The sequence below is a fragment of the Plecotus auritus genome, assembly GCF_963455305.1.
Source record: "Plecotus auritus genome assembly, chromosome: 10".
In the NCBI taxonomy this organism is placed as follows: domain Eukaryota; kingdom Metazoa; phylum Chordata; class Mammalia; order Chiroptera; family Vespertilionidae; genus Plecotus; species Plecotus auritus.
In genome coordinates, this window is record NC_137785.1 from 54673694 (window position 1) to 54691043 (window position 17350).

At 55.9% G+C, this 17350-nt stretch overlaps 1 protein-coding gene across 1 annotated transcript; it reads right to left on the reverse strand.

The window, feature by feature from the left end:
* Nucleotides 1-7272: 7272 nt before the first annotated feature.
* On the reverse strand, nucleotides 7273-17274 carry ADGRG5 (adhesion G protein-coupled receptor G5; the record flags this gene model as incomplete). The annotated part of the gene is made up of 11 exons (XM_080644904.1): nucleotides 7273-7373; nucleotides 7739-8016; nucleotides 8662-8779; nucleotides 10877-11145; nucleotides 11389-11510; nucleotides 12096-12248; nucleotides 13602-13715; nucleotides 14852-14968; nucleotides 15571-15730; nucleotides 16908-16986; nucleotides 17211-17274. 11 exons carry the CDS (start codon nucleotides 17272-17274, stop codon nucleotides 7273-7275), a joined length of 1575 nt encoding a protein of 524 aa, XP_080501030.1.
* Nucleotides 17275-17350: the final 76 nt, after the last annotated feature.

Below are 17350 nucleotides of genomic sequence, written 5' to 3' on the forward strand. Positions count from 1 at the left end.
ATCAAAGGCAAATACTCTAACCACCATCAAAATATACACAAAAGAGTTGCTCAACAAAATTCAATATCCACTCTTGATTAAAAAAACAAAAAGGCTTAGCAAACTAAATATAGAAAGGAACTTCCTAAAGCTGATAAAGGGCGTATTTTGTTTTTTGTGGGTTTTTTTTAGTGGGTACAAGTCTGTTTATTTCACACATACACATTGTATTCGTTATCTTTACTGCTGCCCGAAGAATTACAACTTAATGGCTTCAGACAACGCCCATCTGTTAGCTCACAGTTCTGGAAACCCATTGGGCTCAGGAAGGCTCAGCTGGCTCTCTGCCTGGGTTGAAGTCATGGTACCGCTCATCAGGCCTTCCCGGCTTTCTGGGGGCGCTGGGAACAAGTCTACATCAAAGCTCTTTGCTGAATACGGTCCCATGCCGTTCATTGTAGGACTAAAGTCCCATTTTCTTGCTGGCTCTCAGCCAAGGCTGGTCTTTGCTCCTAGCGGCTGCCCGCATTCCTTCTCATGCTTCCCGTGTGGGCCCTCCAGCTACCGCAGGTCAAGTCCCTCACACACTCCACGTCTCTGAGACCAGCTGGAGAAAACGCTGTGCTTTTTTAGTGCTCATGTGATTTGACGGGGCACACACAGATAACCCCGGATAACACTGGTATAAAAGTCTGTAACCTTGTCCTGGCCGATGTGGCTCCCCTTCACCAGAGTCGCAGGTTCAATCCCCAGCCTGGTCAGGTGTGTGCAGGAGGTAACAGATCAATGTGTCTCTCACCTTGATGTCTCTCTCTCTCTCTCTCTCTTTCTCTCTCTTTCCCTCCTTCCCTCCCTTCCACTCTCAAAAAAAGAAAAATCAATGGGAAAAATATCCTTGGATGAGGATTAACAAAAACCAAAAAAAGAGAGAGATCCTTCAATAGGAGAATGGATACATAAACTGTGGTCCATCAGATGCCAGGGAGGAAAAATTATCCTCTACTCTTCCAGGTTCTTCCGGCTGGACCAGTCTCTCCAGGCTGCCATCAAAGGGGGACACGGACTTCCCCTTCCCTGGGCTCACGCTAGGTGGCAGCAGAGAGATATGTCTTCCCTTGCAGGGACAGTGGGCCAGGAAGATGTGCTCCAGGTGCGGCCCAGATGCTCCACCCACCCCTCTGAGCTCGCTTTCCATTGGCTGCTCCACCGAAGGACCACGCTCCCATTGGCCCAGGTGCTGTCCAGAGCAGGCGCCTGGAGACCTCTCATAACCCAGAGGCATGAGGTGGTCCTCAGGGGAGCACCCTGCCTGGCTCAGAGCCCACCTGCTCAGTGGGGCCTCCGTGACCTCTGAGGGGCTGGAGTCCTTGCTATGAAGGTCGGGAGGCTGGGGTACCTTTCCATCAGCTACACCCCTCCCCCCCCATTCCAGTCTTTTCCACAGTGTTGGAGAAGACCCTGGGGTAGCCTGTAGTCAGCCTGGCTCTCTGACAGTGGGAGGCTTGTCACCACACAGTGGCTGAAGACAGAGGAACTCTGGCACCCGAAGCATCTGTCACAACGACAAACAACCCGGGAGAAAACAGGCAAAAGATTTGAATAGAGCCCTAACCGGTTTGGCTCCGTGGATAGAGCGTCGGCCTGCGGACTGAAGGGTCCCAGGTTCAATTCCCATCAAGGGCATGTACCTTGGTTGTGAGCACATCCCCAGTGGGGGACCCGTGCAGGAGGCAGCTGATCGATGTTTCTCTCTCATCGATGTTTCTGGCTCTCTGTCCTTCTCCCTTCCTCTCTGTAAAAAATCAATAAAATGTACTTTTTTAAAAAAAGATTTGTATAGACACTTTCAAAAAAAAAGAGGAGATCAACCGGCCAATAAATAAACCAAGAGGTGCTCTCACTCATTTACAATAGCAGTGCTACATTTACAATAGCAATGAGATACCGCTACACACTCAGAAGATTGCCCAAAGTTCGCAGGACGAAGGGTGGCACCCGGGAGCCTGGGAGCCTCACCAGGCCGGTGGGACTCAAACTGTGCTTTGCCACTTCAGTAAGCTGGCGTCGTCCCGTGAAGTTGAAGATACCTACAACCTGTAGCCCAGAAGTTCTGCTCCCGGATATATAGCTTGGAGAAAACCATACACACGTGCACCACGACTTACACATGCGAATGCTCACCGCGCGTTGCTTCCAATAATAGCCCAAGCTGCAAACCTCCCAGACGTCCACCAGCAGGAGACTGGGCTCACAACGCGTGGTGTGGTTCTGGCTGGAACTGCACCCAGCAACGAACACGGATACGCGACATCTACACACGACGACTCAGATGACTCCGGCAAACAGAACGGTGAGTGGAAGGAAGGCGGGTTCTGTTTACACCATCTTCCAGAACAGGTGACACCAGACCTCTATTGTTCAGCGATGCAGCTTCAAGTGGTAAAACTATCAAAACTGAGGAAGTGGTTCCTCTCACATCAGGATGTTTCCCTCGCCAGGGCAGGGAGCTGCGGGCTGGAGGAGGGGGCTGGGGTTCTGGGCTGGCGGTGACATGGGCGTTCGCTTTATAATTTTTGTGAAATTGTGTGTATACCCTGTGCGTGCTCTCTAGTTCACAATCTTTTTAATCTTTAAAAGTAAATAATTAAATCAATGAAACTGACACACACATGTCACTTGTCCTTCCTTCTTGGGCTCCACACCCAAGTTAGAGCCAGGCCACCCCAACTCGCCAGGACCCCAAGTACCAGCTTTGATGACGCCCACTCCAACCCGGATGTCCAGCCAGGCATTCCGCCCTGTGGATTCCACCTCCCAACACCTCTCAGAGCCCTGCCCCTCCCTCCCTCACTTCTTACCCTTTTGGTTTCTCTCTTGCCCCTCCCACTGCCGCCCTACACACCAAGCCCATGTGTTTCTCTCTCCTCTTCCCACCTCAACCCCAAGTCTTTGCCCAAAACACTTCTCCCCCTCCCCCACCCCCTGGCCCATCCTATTCAACACTGAGGTCTCAGCTGGAAGTCCCCTCATAGGAAAGCTTCCTGCCAGGCGGGGTTGCACCCGTCACCCTGCCCTCACACCCCCCACCCTGCCCTCACACCCCCCACCCTGCCCTAACACCCCCCACCCTGCCCTAACACCCCCGCCTAAGGACACAGCCAGCCCCAGGCTCCAGGCTCCAGGCTCCAGGCTCTGGCTCTAGGGCAGGAGGAGGGGTGCTCCTGCAGCCTTGGTACCTGGGGGGCGGGAGGGGACAAAGCCAGGACCTGCCTGAGACCAGAGGTTCCCACCACTGGGGACAGCTGGGAGGAAGGTCTGGGCGTCTCTGAGAGGCAGCTTCTCGGCCTCAGCAAAGCTTTCCCGCTCCCCCCCCCCACCCCCGCCCCGAACCAGGACGCCAGGGGAGGGGCAGGGCAGGAGCCAGCATAAGAGACCCCATGGGCCCTGATGGTTTTCTCAGTGGTTAGAGCATCGGCCCTCGACTGAAAGGTCATGGGTTCGATTCCGGCCAAGGACACGTACCTCAGTTGCAGGCTCCATCCCAGTGGGAGGCAACCAGTTGATGTGTTTCTCTCACATCAATGTTTCTCTCTCTGTCTCTCTCTCTCTCCCTTACACATGCTCTAAAAAGTATCAAAGGAAAAAATATCTCGGGTGAGGATTAACAAAAAATAAATACAAATAAAAAAATTTTTAATATGTTTTATTGATTTTTTACAGAGAGGAAGGGAGAAGGATAGTCAGAAACGTCGATGAGAGAGAAACATCGATCAGCTGCCTCCTGCACACCTCCTACTGGGGATGTGCCCGCAACCAAGGTATATGCCCTTGACCGGAATCAAACCTGGGACCCTTCAGTCTGCAGGCCGACGCTCTATCCACTGAGCCAAACCGGCCAGGGCAAATAAAATTTTTTTTCAAAAAGAGAGACCCGCCCTGGCCGGTTTGGCTCAGTGGATAGAGCGTCGGCCTGTGGACTGGGGGGTCCCGGGTTCCATTCCAGTCAAGGGCATGTACCCTGGTTGCGGGCACATCCCCAGTAGGGGGTATGCAGGAGGCAGCTGGTCAATGTTTCTCTCTCATCGATGTTTCTGGCTCTCTATTCCTCTCCCTTCCTCTCTGTAAACAATCAATAAAATATATTTTAAAAAAAAGAGAGAGAGAGACCCCATGGGCTTGAGTCCAAGGACATCAGCAGTGACGTGAGGGGCGGAAGTTGAGCCGAAGGCTCCCTCCCCGGGTTCCTTCCAGGAGCCACAGACGTCTCCCAGGTTGTCATTGAACTCACGGGCCTTCTCCAAACCACTGACCGAATGTCCTGCTCCTGCGGAGGCGGGGGTGTTCGAGTTAACGTGATGTAAAATAACGATGAAAGGTGGCGTTTTTGCACCCCCAAGTCCGTTCACACACATCACGCTGTGTTTGCACTGGTTGCTGAGTGTGCTGTGCACACTTTTCCCTCCTGCACAGCCAATTCTCCCCGCTCCGCGTGCCCAGCAGCCCCTCCGGCCCGCGGGTCTGCGAGCTTCCACTTCAAACATGCCTCCGTCTGCCTGCAGACTCCCTTTCCCGTCCTCCGGTCAATCTGATTATTTCTGTGACAAATTTCTAAATGTACGGGCTTTCCTTAAATTATTTTTTGTCATTACTGTCTAACTTCATTGTATCGGAGTCAAAGAATGTGCTCTGCATATGTCCATTCTTTGAAATTTGGGGAGCTTTTCTAAGCTAGGATGCAATCAATATCTTAAAATGGGCCTTAAGTGCTGAGACCGATATGACTGTGGACGCAGTGTTCCATCAATGTCCATTAGAGCGAGCTTTGTACTCCTGCTGTTCAAATCTACGCCTGGTCAAATTTTCCGGCTTTACTCTCAATAATAGGAGACACATTGAAATAGCCCATGTTGATGGTAGATTTGTCTGTTTCTCTTTCTTCTATCATTTTTTTTAAAGGCGGTTTTCTTGAAGTAAATTGATACCTAATAAATTTCACTCATACCTGCCCCCACGTGGGGCATTTCCCGGAAGCGGTCCCATCCCACAGCCTGGACCCCAATGGGGTTCCGGGCCACAAGTCTGGGGCCATTTCCTGGAACCACCAAACCCATTTCGTGTCACGGTGGTCACATCCTCTCTTGAGTAGCCCTGGGCTTAGACCCCAGGCCCCAGCGGGGGGTGAAAAGGGAGGTCTGGGCAAGGCCCCCCATCACTAGGCTGCCAACCCAGCCTAGTCACCGCTCCCCGGAGCTACCCAAGAGAGCGGCTGAGGGTTTCCATGATCCCTGAGCACCCTAATTATCATGGGAGCTACCCCAATGCCTGGGGAGCCTTGTACAGGTCAAGGCTGAGCTAAACCAGGGGGACTTGAATGGGGGCTCACATCACCCTGATAGAGGTGGGGGCACACTCTGCTTGGAGTCAGAGCGGGGAAAGATACTTTCTCTGCAGGGCAATTGGAGCGATCTCCTGGAAGAAGTGATCAAGGGCCATCAGGTATTTAAGTAGAGCCGAGGATTGGGAAATGGGAGGGTGGGGACATGTGGCAAGAGCATGGAGGCTGCGTTGTGTGGGGAAGGTCCCTAAACCAGCAGAAGGCCAGCGAGGCTGGAGCAGAGGGCACACTGGAGGAGGGGGAGGAGGTGGCCAGGCCGAGGGGCAGCAGAATGTACCCCGCGAGGTTGTTGAGCAGACCCGGGGCTTCGCCAGGTTGGCCTCTGAGACTCAGCTGATGCAAAAGTCATAATAGCAAAAGTGCTAACCGTAATCATAGTAACATTTATTGAGCTCTTACTCTGTGCTGAGCCTCTTTATATGGATTATTTCATTTAATCTTCAAAATCAGTCCTCCTGTTGCCCCTGTGTACAGGTGGGGAAACTAAGGCACAAGGAGGTAGAGCTGGCATTGTGTCAGAGCTGGCATTTGAGCCCCGCCAGTCTGGCTCCAGAGCCACTTACCACCTCCAGAAGGGCTATTTGCATCAAGGAATGAACAGAGGGCATAACACAAGGGATCCAGCTTCCACTCCTTCCCTGTGCCATTCAAAGTCATTAAAATCTGGCCCCTGGCCCGGAGCTGGGCCCTGACAGCCTGTCCCGCCCACTGCTCTCGGGCCAGGTATGCCCAGAGCACAAGACCCCAAGGGCCAGAGCGGGCAGCTGTGTTGGGTAAAGAGGAAAATGGCTGCGAACAGTGCTGACAGCCCTCCTCCTGGTCACTCAGCAGGCGCAGTCCTGGAGGCAGAACCCTTCCCTCTGGTGGGTCAAGTTCCCAGACAGGCGATCCCAGCATTTCCAGAAGCGGTTTTGGTGCCAATTAGCCTCTGAGCACAGGTCAACAGCGCCCCCTGGTGTGCAGTCTCGGAAAGGCTCTGGCTTCATCAGTTTCCCACGTGGTTGAACAGATAGGTCAAGGGCAATGGTGATTCTCTGCTCCTGGGGCCTGACCTTGGGTTTAGAACCCACACCCTCACGCCTAGCGAGAGAAATTCAATTCTACCCAGTCGTCAACTAGCTGGTCACTGAGGCCCAGCTGGCTCAGGTGTAGGGCAAAGAGGCATTCCCCGTCTACCCCAGAAGCCCCATGGCCCCGGCTGCTGGTCTAAATGGCCTTGGAGACTTGGGAGCACTGGAGGGAGGAGGGGCCTCTGGGAAGGACGGGGCTTCCTGATCTTTGAGAACTGTGGCCATGGAGTTGGGGTCATCACAGTTTTGGGGGGATTAAAGGGAAAGAGGCCTTGCACACAGGCTGCTGAGGTCTCCGACAATGGGTAGGTCTCTAAGCCCTGGGCCCTGGGCCAGGATGTGGCCTGGAGGGAGGAGGCAGGCCCAGCCGGCAGATGCAGTTAACGGGGCCCACTGTGACCCTCTTCCTCCCTGACCTTATTCAGGCTTCACGAAGCTCTCAGTCTAGGCAGGACCAGAGCCATCTGCCCCATGTCAGATGTGGAAACCGAGGGTCTGTGAGAAATGACAGGCCCAACATCACACAGTAAGACCCAGAGCCAGGCCTTGTAAGGTGGCCTCCTGGCTCCCAGGCCAGAGCTCTGTCCATAAGCCAGGCACCAGGGCGGAGTTTGCTGCCCCCCATGGGGTTGGACCCGCCCCAGAGTAGAATGTCAAGGGCACTTTGGGCATTTTCCTCTGGGCCAGGGAAGCCACAGAGGTGGAAAGCCTCCCTAGAGGGCACAGCGCTCTGGTGTCCAGCAGTTGGCCTGCCACCCTCTCTGGCGGAAGCCAGGGCCTCGGGATGCAGGCAGCTGGCGAGGCTGGGGTTCCGGGCCGCGGCGCAGACTAGTGCATCATCTGGGAGGAGCTGAACGCCTCCTTCTCGGCCTCCGCCTCGGCCTCCGCGCGACACCTCTGGGAGCAGAACCACAGGAACAGGAAGAACCCTGCAAGCAAAGGGCTGGTCAGTGAGCATTGCGGGGGCATCGCAGGGGCATCGTGGCCTCTCCCAGGATCCTCCTTGGTTGGGTGAGCTGGGCCTCCTGAGGCCCTGCAGTAATTCTCAGAATTCCTTGCTGCTGGAGGCCAGGAGGGCTGGAGCATGGGAGCGGGAGGACTGGCCACTGCTAGTCCAGAGGGAGCCTTTGTGCAGGTTGCTCTGGGAGGACGTAGCCCCCAACCAGCTCCTCCTGGGGCTGGATTTCAGCCCCGGACTCGCCCTGGACCTGAGCCTCTCTGCAGTGAACGCCTACCTACCAGGTGTGCACCCCCGCTCCGCCCCCTACACCCCCCGGCCGCCCCCGGGGCCCACCGTAGAGAGAGTTGAAGATGGTGAAGAGGAAGAGCTGGGGCAGCAGGAAGATGCCAAAGGAGAAGAAGGCCAGGGCCCAGGTGGTGCCCAGCAGCACGGTGAGGCCCAGCACGGTGACGGTGTCCCTGCAGGCCGGCGCACCGGGCGCCTCCTCCCGTGCCTTCAGTCTGCGCAGGGCCCGCAGCGCCCAGGCCAGCACCACCAGGTTGAAAAGGATCGTGAGGTTCCCGTAGCCCATGACCAGGATGCGGTGCACCCCAGGGCTCCGCACCCAGCATCTGCAGGGGAGGGCGAAGGTCAGGGCGCTGTGGCTCTGGGGCTGGGGAGGCCTGGGGCTCTTGGGCCTCGGGACTGCCTCTTGAACCCGGGCCAGTGTCTCAGCTCAGACCTCCTGTTTCTTGCCTGACTGCACACGGGGTGAAGTCCTGGGCCAGCTTTCCAGCCAGGCCCCCAGGACAGGACCCACCTGCCACCTGGGCCCCTGCCTGCAGCCCCGTGCCTCCTTCCCAGCCCTTAGCCTCCCAGGACACCTTCATGACCTGTGTTGCCCTGGCCCCGGTCAGACACTTTGTCACACACTTTCGGGAGATTAGCCCAGTCAATCCTTATGATGACTCTATGAGGCAGGAATCATCCCCATTCTACAGATAAGGAAACTGAAGCTCTGGCTTAGGAACACACACTAGTAAGAGGCAAAGATGGGACTTGAAGCCCTGTGGTCTGAGCCCAGAGCCTGTGCCCCTGACTGTCAGCATGAGAACAGTCAAGTAGCTGAGGGGGTTGCAGCCGCCTCAGGGCTCCAGGCACCCCCTTCCAGAAGACACAGTCAGTGTCCTGCCTGCGGACACCCTGTTCAGGGCCTCAGGGCCACATGGTTCTCCTGCCAGGGCCAGGGAGCCTGCCGCAGTCCGGCGCACACTCACATGGACATGTTCTGGAAGCCCGCGCTGTTCCCCTGGCTGTGGGAGAGAGGGATCATGTGGCGGCCATAAGCCGAGCTGTTGAAGGCAAGGAGCAGCAGCACCAGGAAGGCTGGGACACCTGAGGAGGGGGACAGAGGCTCAGCATCTGCCAGGATACCCCAGGGACGGACTGGCTGTCGGTCCCTGTGGCTGCTGAGACAGAATTCCACTGGGAAAGGGGTGGGTAGAGAAAGAGTCTGTTCCGAGCCTCCAGGCCCTGTCCTGTGGTCCAGCTTCAGAGCAATCAGCCTGGTGATCTCAGAGAAGGCTGTTCTCCCAGGTGATGGGGGTGAGGGCTCTGAGGTGGGACAGTGGTGGCAGTAGTGGTGGCCATACTGGGGAGCTAATGGGAGAGAGGGTTGAAGAACAGATGAGGAACAGATCACAAAGAGAGGGGCTAGGATGCTGCTAGAGACAACAATGACAGTGGTGCCCGAGATAGTGGTGAAGGTGAGGGTAAGGATGGTGGCAATGATGGAGGGGGGGTGGGGATGTAGTTAAAATGGTGGTGGAGGTGATGGTGGTGTTGGAGGTAGAGGTGATGGTGATGTTGGAGGTAGAGGTGATGGTGGTGTTGGAGGTAGAGGTGATGGAGGTAGAGGTGATGGAGGAAGGGGTGGTGGAGGTGATGGTGGTGTTGGAGGTAGAGGTGATGGAGGAAGGGGTGGTGGAGGTGATGGTGGTGTTGGAGGTAGAGGTGATGGAGGAAGGGTGGTGGAGGTAATGGTGGTATTGGAGGTAGAGGTGATGGAGGTGGAGGTGATGGAGGAAGGGGTGGTGGAGGTGATGGTGGTGTTGGAGGTAGAGGTGATGGAGGAAGGGGGTGCAGGTGATGGTGGTGTTGGAGGTAGAGGTGATGGAGGAAGGGGTGGTGGAGGTGATGGTGGTGTTGGAGGTAGAGATGATGGAGGAAGGGGTGGTGGAGGTGATGGTGGTGTTGGAGGTAGAGGTGATGGTGGTGTTAGAGGTAGAGTTGATGGAGGAAGAGGTGGTGGAGGTGATGGTGGTGTTGGAGGTAGAGGTGATGGAGGTAGAGGTGATGGAGGTGGAGGTGGTGGAGGTGATGGTGGTGTTGGAGGTAGAGGTGATGGAGGTAGAAGTGATGGAGGAAGGGGTGGTGGAGGTGATGGTGGTGTTGGAGGTAGAGGTGATGGAGGTAGAGGTGATGGAGGAAGGGGTGGTGGAGGTGATGATGGTGTTGGAGGTAGAGGTGATGTAGGAAGGGGTGTTGGAGGTGATGGTGGTGTTAGAGGTAGAGGTGATGGAGGTAGAGGTGGTGGAGGTGATGGTGGTGTTGGAGATAGAGGTGATGGAGGTAGAGGTGATGGAGGAAGGGGTGGTGGAGGTGATGGTGGGGTTGGAGGTAGAGGTGATATAGGAAGGGGTGTTGGAGGTGATGGTGGTGTTAGAGGTAGAGGTGATGGAGGTAGAGGTGGTGGAGGTGATGGTGGTGTTGGAGATAGAGGTGATGGAGGTAGAGGTGATGGAGGAAGGGGTGGTGGAGGTGATGTTGGTGTTGGAAGTAGAGGTGATGGAAGAAGGGTGTTGGAGGTGATGGTGGTGTTAGAGGTAGAGGTGATGGAGGAAGAGGTGGTGGAGGTGATGGTGGTGTTGGAGGTAGAGGTGATGGTGGTGTTGGAAGTAGAGGTGATGGAGGAAGAGGTGGTGGAGGTGATGGTGGTGTTGGAGGTAGAGGTGATGGAGGTGGAGGTGATGGAGGTGGAGGTGGTGGAGGTGATGGTGGTGTTGGAGGTAGAGGTGATGGAGGTGGAGGTGATGGAGGAAGGGGTGGTGCAGGTGATGGTGGTGTTGGAGGTAGAGGTGATGGAGGAAGGGGTGGTGGAGGTGATGGTGGTGTTGGAGGTAGAGGTGATGGAAGAAGGGTGGTGGAGGTGATGGTGGTGGTGGAGGCAGAGGTGGTGGAGGTGGAGGTGGTGGAGGTGATGGTAGTTGAGGTGATGGAGATAGAGCTGGTAGAGATAGAGTGGTTTTGGAGGTGGCCGTGAGATAAGAATAGTAACGTAGGAAGTGGTGGTGGGTGTTGGCAGGGATGGTGACGGGTGGTCCTGCAGTGGTCACTATGATGAGGAGGAAGGGAAAGAGAAGGCCAGGCGGGCCAGATGCTCAGTGCCGCTGGCAGTCTCGGGGAGCAGGAGGGGAGGGAGCCTGGGCTTACCCCAGCCCACTGCGCAGAGCTTGAGCACGTATCTCCGGATGTAGATGTTGTAGACACGCCCCAGGAGAAGGTAGAGGTTGAAGCCTTCGATGGCCATCCAGTTGAGGCAGCTGAGCAGCGCGTAGTGCAGGATGGCGCCCAGGGCCATGCATGCCGCCGCGGGCACGGAGGGCAAGGCCAGGGCGGGGCTCAGCAGGAAGGCGACGTTCAGGAGCAGCACGGAGATGTGCAGGTGCATGTGGATGCGTGTTATGGAGTTACTCTGCTTCCTGCGGGTGGGAGCATGGCCCTTGGTGACCTTGGGACACCACTGAGGCCTGGGCTCATAGACACACAATGTTGGGGACACAGGTTGAGGCGGGCAGGGAGCCAACAGCAGCCACGCGGGAGGCTGGTCCCCTGTCTTGCAGCCTCCGCCCTCTGGAGAAACCCATCCCACTCTGGGGGACCCAGCAGAAACGAAGGAGAAGTGCTGAGCAGCCGTGGTGGGCAGGCCTGGCACCGGGGCATACCTGGCGAGGAAGTGCAGCAGGAGACTGAGCAGGGAAGCCACAATGGAGATGCTGCAGCCCACGAGGGAAATGTACGTGAGAGGTGCCAGCAACTCTGCCGGGAGTGGGGCTGGGGAGAGTTGCTGTGGGAGAGAAGGGGGACTGGAGACCAGGGCATGGAAATGCCTCGCCCCAGGCTCAATAGGAGAGACCTGCCACGACCCCAGGTCCAACCCCCCTACCCCACAATCCTCACCATGGTCCTGGCTCGAAAAAAAGCCATGGCAGACACAGTGGCTTTTTGACCCCACACACCTGGGTGGACCCACCACTTCTCCCACTGTTGTGCACAGGTGCGCCACTCCCGGCCTGAGAGAGCCCTCCCTCCTCCTGTCCACAGTGATTGGTTAAGGGACAGGTATGTGACACACTCTAGGCTGGTGGGACTCAATTACAAGAATGTGACAGGCAGAAATGAGCAAGAGAAGCTATCATTCCACTGGTCTAAAAGCTAGTAGGACGTGAGGCCTGTCTTGGTGATAGTGAGCCCCTGGATCAAGCCATACCTGAAGCCTACCCAGCCTTTTCAGGAACATAAACCCACCGCTTTCCACCCCCACCCCCAAGCTCATTTGAGTTGCATTTCCAGCCTTTGCCTGCTTCTCTGTCCTGAGCGTGGGGCCTTCTGCAACTCTGACCACCCTCAGCCCGGCTGGGAGCACACATACCATGAGAACAGCAAAGTAGCTGAGGTGGTTGCAGCGACAGAGCACCTGGGAAGGTGAGGGCTGCTCTGTGCGACAGCCCTCAGGGCTCCAGAGCCCCCAGTGGCGCTTGCTGGCTCCCTCCTTCCAGAAGACACAGGTCACGTTGTAGCCTTCCTAAGGGGAGATGCTGGGGTTGGGTGCATCCAAGGGGCCCAGGGGAGGGATCAGGGTCTGGAAATCGTGGGGGCCAAAGATGACTCTACTGCACCCTTGTCAACCTTTTACCAGGTACTGGCTGGGCTTGGCCATCAGGCAGACCCAAATTCTAGCCCTGCCTCCACCATGGACTCTAAGAGTGACTTGGGCAAGTCACATGTTCCCTGAGCCTCCGTCTATTCATCTGCAAAATGGGGCCATTTATACCAAGTCATAGGATAGGGGAAAAATTAAAGGCAATGAGGAATCTTGAGTGCCCAGCTCTGGCGTATACAGTTGGTTCTCTATAATCAACCGTCTCCTTCTGCCTCCTCCCTGTGGGAGCAACGGTGGTCCAGAGCCTTCCCAGTGTGGGGGAGAGAGATTCGTCCGCAGACAACCATGACACTAAGCCATGTGGGTGGAGGGTGGGGGGTATGACACCGACAGTGCCATGGAAAACCACAGAAGGGGCAGAGGAGTCCTGAGTAGGCGAGGGACGATCAGGGCACTGAGGCCTTGAAGAACACGTTGGATCGCTCTCCCGTGAAGCGGGGGACGACAGGGGCAAAGGCCCAGAGGAATGAAAGGAAAGGATGACGGTGAAGCTGAGAATGCAGAGAAGAGGTTGATGGGACTCTAGGGCTGGAGCACAAAGGCTCTGGGGTTTTTAGGAATGCCAGGGACAGAAGAGCAGGGGCCTGCAGCCCTACTTCCTGCTTCCCGTATCCGTGCACTTCTCTTGAGGACCCACCCCTCCCACAAGGGCAGGTCAGATGAATCGAGCCTGGCCCCTGTGCCATGTGACCCAGGCCTGGCCAATCCACACAGTCCACCCTCCTGGTTCAGGGATGGACATGTGACCAAACTGGACCTTTAGGATGCCATTCTGGGACCTGGCAAGAAAGGCCCTCTGAGAAGCAGGGAAGAAAGTCCAACCCTTCAGCTGCCATCGTGCCACCGAGGCAGGAAACCATTGCTGAGAGATGGAGCGAGACTGAGCCATGATGGCATTGTATCAGCCCCTGGATCCAGCCGTGCCTGAAGCCAGCCCTGCCCTGGACATTGCATGTTCATGAGCCAATAAGTTATCTTTTGTGCTTGAGTGGCTGGAGTTGGTTTTCTATCACCTGCCACTCAAAGAATCGTGACTAATGCCATGAGTAGAAGCTTCTCTCTCTTATTTCTTTGGTAAGAATTTCCCAAGTGTGATGGATTTAACACCGTTTGTTTCCAAGATGGTCCCGCAGGTTTGAGTTTGGCAAACCAGTGTTCACCAGGACAGTCTTAAAGGGGCAGGACGGGGTGGAAATGGGGACGTCCCCACAGTACCAGGCTTTGGTTGTGCCAGAAGCTGATGTTGATCGGCTCCGTGAGGTTGTCCACGTGTTCAAGGCCCAGCTGGGCCCCCAGGACGTAGTTATTGAGCAGAGATGAGTTGTCTTGCTGGAAGGGTGACAGAAGAAGGGCTGACTGGAGGGGACGTGAGGAGACCAGGACAAGGTCCCAGGGCCCCCCGTCTCCAGGCCCTCCTCCCTGGGTGAGAAGAGTGGCATGCTTTCATATGGCCAACCTCCCGGCCTTCGCACATGCCGCCCCCTCCGCTGGGAAAGCTGTCCTCTGACCACCCTCCTGCTCCACCTCCCCTCTGTGTACCCTCCACTTCATCACTATCCTAACTCACTTTCAATGCCAAGGTTAAAAGACACCTTCTCCGGAAGCCCTCCCGGATTGCCCATTGGAACAACCCCGACCCCACCCTGACTCACCCATCACTTTGTAACTCTATGGTTATAATCAACCTTGAGCTAAAATTAAGTCTCTGCAGAGGCAAGATTTTTTAAAGGAAAGAAAAGGGGGAAAAATAGATACAGAAGCAAAGAAGCATTGAACAGACTGTCAAACTACAGCAGGAAGGCAGAGGAGGTTTTGGGGTGGGGGGCTGTAAGAGATCAACTGAAGGACTTGTACGCATGCATATAAGCATAACCAATGGATAAAAGACACTGGGCGGGGGGGCAGGTAAAGGCATGTACTGGGGGGAAGGGGAGGGTGGGGGGAGGTCAATAGGGGAAAAAAAGAGACATATGTACTACTATTTTTAATACTTCAAACAATTAAAAAAATAAAGAAAGAAAGAAAGAAAATAATAAATTGGTGAAATCTAAGGTTTCTTTCAGCTCTAAAAACAATAAATAAATAAATAAATAAATAAATAAATAAATAAATAAATAAAATTAAGTCTCTACGGTCCTAGTGTAACTGTCAAGATGGAGAGTTCTCTGAGGACAGGAACCTTATGGCCTTGTTCTGTCTCCTGCCCAGGGACATGCACATACATAAGTAGGTTTCTCCGGTCTCATTTGCACATTATTATCACTACCTCCCACCATTCTGCTAAAACTGACGCCCAGAGAGAGGCAATGGTGGTTCAGGTTGCACAGTGGGCTGGTCCCTCTGATGCTGGTCTCCCCTGCCCTGCCCCTCCCTCACCCCCCCAGAGCCCAGGCCGTGGCATGGATGCTGCCGTGCCCCCAGGAAGAGGTCAGAGCCCATCCTGCGGGGCCCTCCATGGCACTGACCGGGAAAAACCTGGTGGTGAAGAAGTACATGCAGATGAGACGCAGCTCCCTGGGGCGTGTCCTGCAGGCCTTCTTCGTCAGCTCAGTGGGGAACTGCATGGCGTGCCTGGCCCCGGCCTGCGGAGGGCCAGCGAGGCTGAGCCGGGTCCCCAAGGCCTCCGGGTCAGCCCCAAACCTTCCCTGGCTCCCACTCCCTGTGAAGCCCTCCTGACCTCACCCCAGCATTTCTTTCCCTGGAGCCTCCCCCTGCAACACCCTCCTCCCTGTCTGCACCTCCTCCAAACTTGCCGAGATCCAGGTCTTCCCTCCAGGCAGCTCTGGCCTTGAATTTGGGTCACTTGCCTCACCCACTGGGCCCCCAGAGGATGGAGCGTCTCCCCCACCCACCCACCCACCCAGCACCCAGGCATTCAGCAGGAATCGCACCAGCATCCTCAAAGGAGCCCCGTGCCTTGGCCTCCCCCACGGCTGCCACTGCCGCGCCCACCAGCCCTGCAAAAGCAGGACGAGGACACTGAACACCCCCATTTAGAGGGGCCACAAAACACCCCCATTTCTGTCACTCACATGAGGAACACCAGCCCCATTTTACAGAAAAGGCAACTCAGCTACTAGGACAGAGCCCCGATTGATGGATCCTGGGGAACGTTCAGACCTCACACCCCTGGAGGATTTCTGGGGTGGAGGCCCTGGCCACCCCCCACGTCCTGGCCATCTCTGACCTGGGGGACGCTATCCATAGCATCACTGTCCAGCGAGAGGCCGGCAAAGTCGCAGCCCAGCTTGAAGGCCAGCGTCTGAATGGTGTGCGCCTGCAACGTGAGGTTGTAGCCCTTGAAGGTGGCATTCAGCAGTCTGTGCACCAGACCATGGATGAGCCTGAGGGCGAGAGAGGTGACCAGATCCTGGGATGGGGGTAGGGTGACAGGGGGTCCAGACAGCATGAGAGGGTAAGGCTTTCCCCACCCCACACTCATGTCACTCCCACCTGTGGACCTTTGCACACACAGTGCCCTGGCACGCTCTTACCTCCCCACCCCACTCATTCCTTCTCCTGATTAACTCTTGTTCAGGTCCCAGTTTGTTGACACCTCCTCCAGGAAGCCTTCCTTGGCTGCTCCATGTTGACTGATTGAAGTGCCCCATAGTCCCCAGGCTTCCCTGGCCAGTCGTCAGCATTGGCTGCTCAGCCAGAGCTGCTCGGCCTTTAGGTCACAGACTCCAGAGACTAGCCTGAGTTTTAGAGCCCCTTCCAAGAAATAAGCACAGAGATCCATGATTCTGCACCTGGTTTCATGACACCCATGGTTAAGGGCCCCCAACCAGACAGTAAACTTGATGGGGGCAGAGAGATATGTCTATCCTGCACCTCCAGAGCCTAGTGTGAGGCACATAGTAGGCCCTCAATAAATGCATGTTGAATAAATGTATTAATAGTCTACACTAGCCAGGCTGGTGTGACTCAGCGGTTGACTTATGAACCAGGAGGTTACCATTCACTTCCTATTCAGGCCACATAATGGGGTTGGGGGCTCGATCCCCTGTAGGAGGCGTGCGGGAGGCAGCCAATAGATGATTCTCTCTAATCATTGATGATTCTACCTCTCTCTTCCTCTCCTTTCCTCTCTGAAATCATTAAATAGTAGAGGCCCGATGCACGAAGATTTGTGCAAGAATAGGCCTTCCTTCCCCTGGTTGCTGGCACCGGCTTCCCTCTGGCACCCAGGACCCGGGCTGCTTCGCTCAGGCCACCACCACCACCCACCGGGGTGTGCTCTGAGCCACGCTGCGGCCGCTGGGAGCAGGCCCCACCCCTGTGTGTGTCCGCTGATGTGGGGGCGTGCTCCGAGCTGCGCTGGTGGTGACTGTTAAGGCTTAGGGCCGGTTGTGACTGTAAAGGCCTCCCAGACAAATTTGCATATTACCTCTTTATATATATATATATATTTTTTTAAATAGTCTACACTAGACCAACTTTGGACCACTGATTCAAGTACAAGTGAGGAGTGGGAGGCGCAGCTGCATCTAGGTAGGCGAGGAGGGACACACAACTCACTCCGCAGGATTAGTTGAGATTCGTCCCCTGGATACCTTCTCCATTCCCTTCATCCAGCTCAGGACTTCTTGGGCTGCCTCTGTGGGAAGCGGGCCAGACCCCCACCTCAGCCTCTGTCCGGAGTTGCCCCGGGCCCCATGGCCTGTGACTCTTCCACCCAGCTGAGACTGCTGGTTCACCTCGCTGCTGCCCCGGGAGGCCTAAGCCCCCTCTCAGTCTCCCTTGGTCTGAGGCCTCCCCTTTCCCGTCACAGCCAGGGGTCTGGGCGAGGGGTGCCGCCGCAGCTCAGCAGGGCCCTCTTACCTTCCGCCCCACTCTGTGAAGGCACAAGACTCAGGCAGAGGAAGAGGACCGCACGGCAATCCATGTCCTGAGCCAGGTCTTCTCCACCAGCCGGCTCCTGCCCTGGAAAGGGGCATGTGTCACCACCAAGGTCAGAGGGC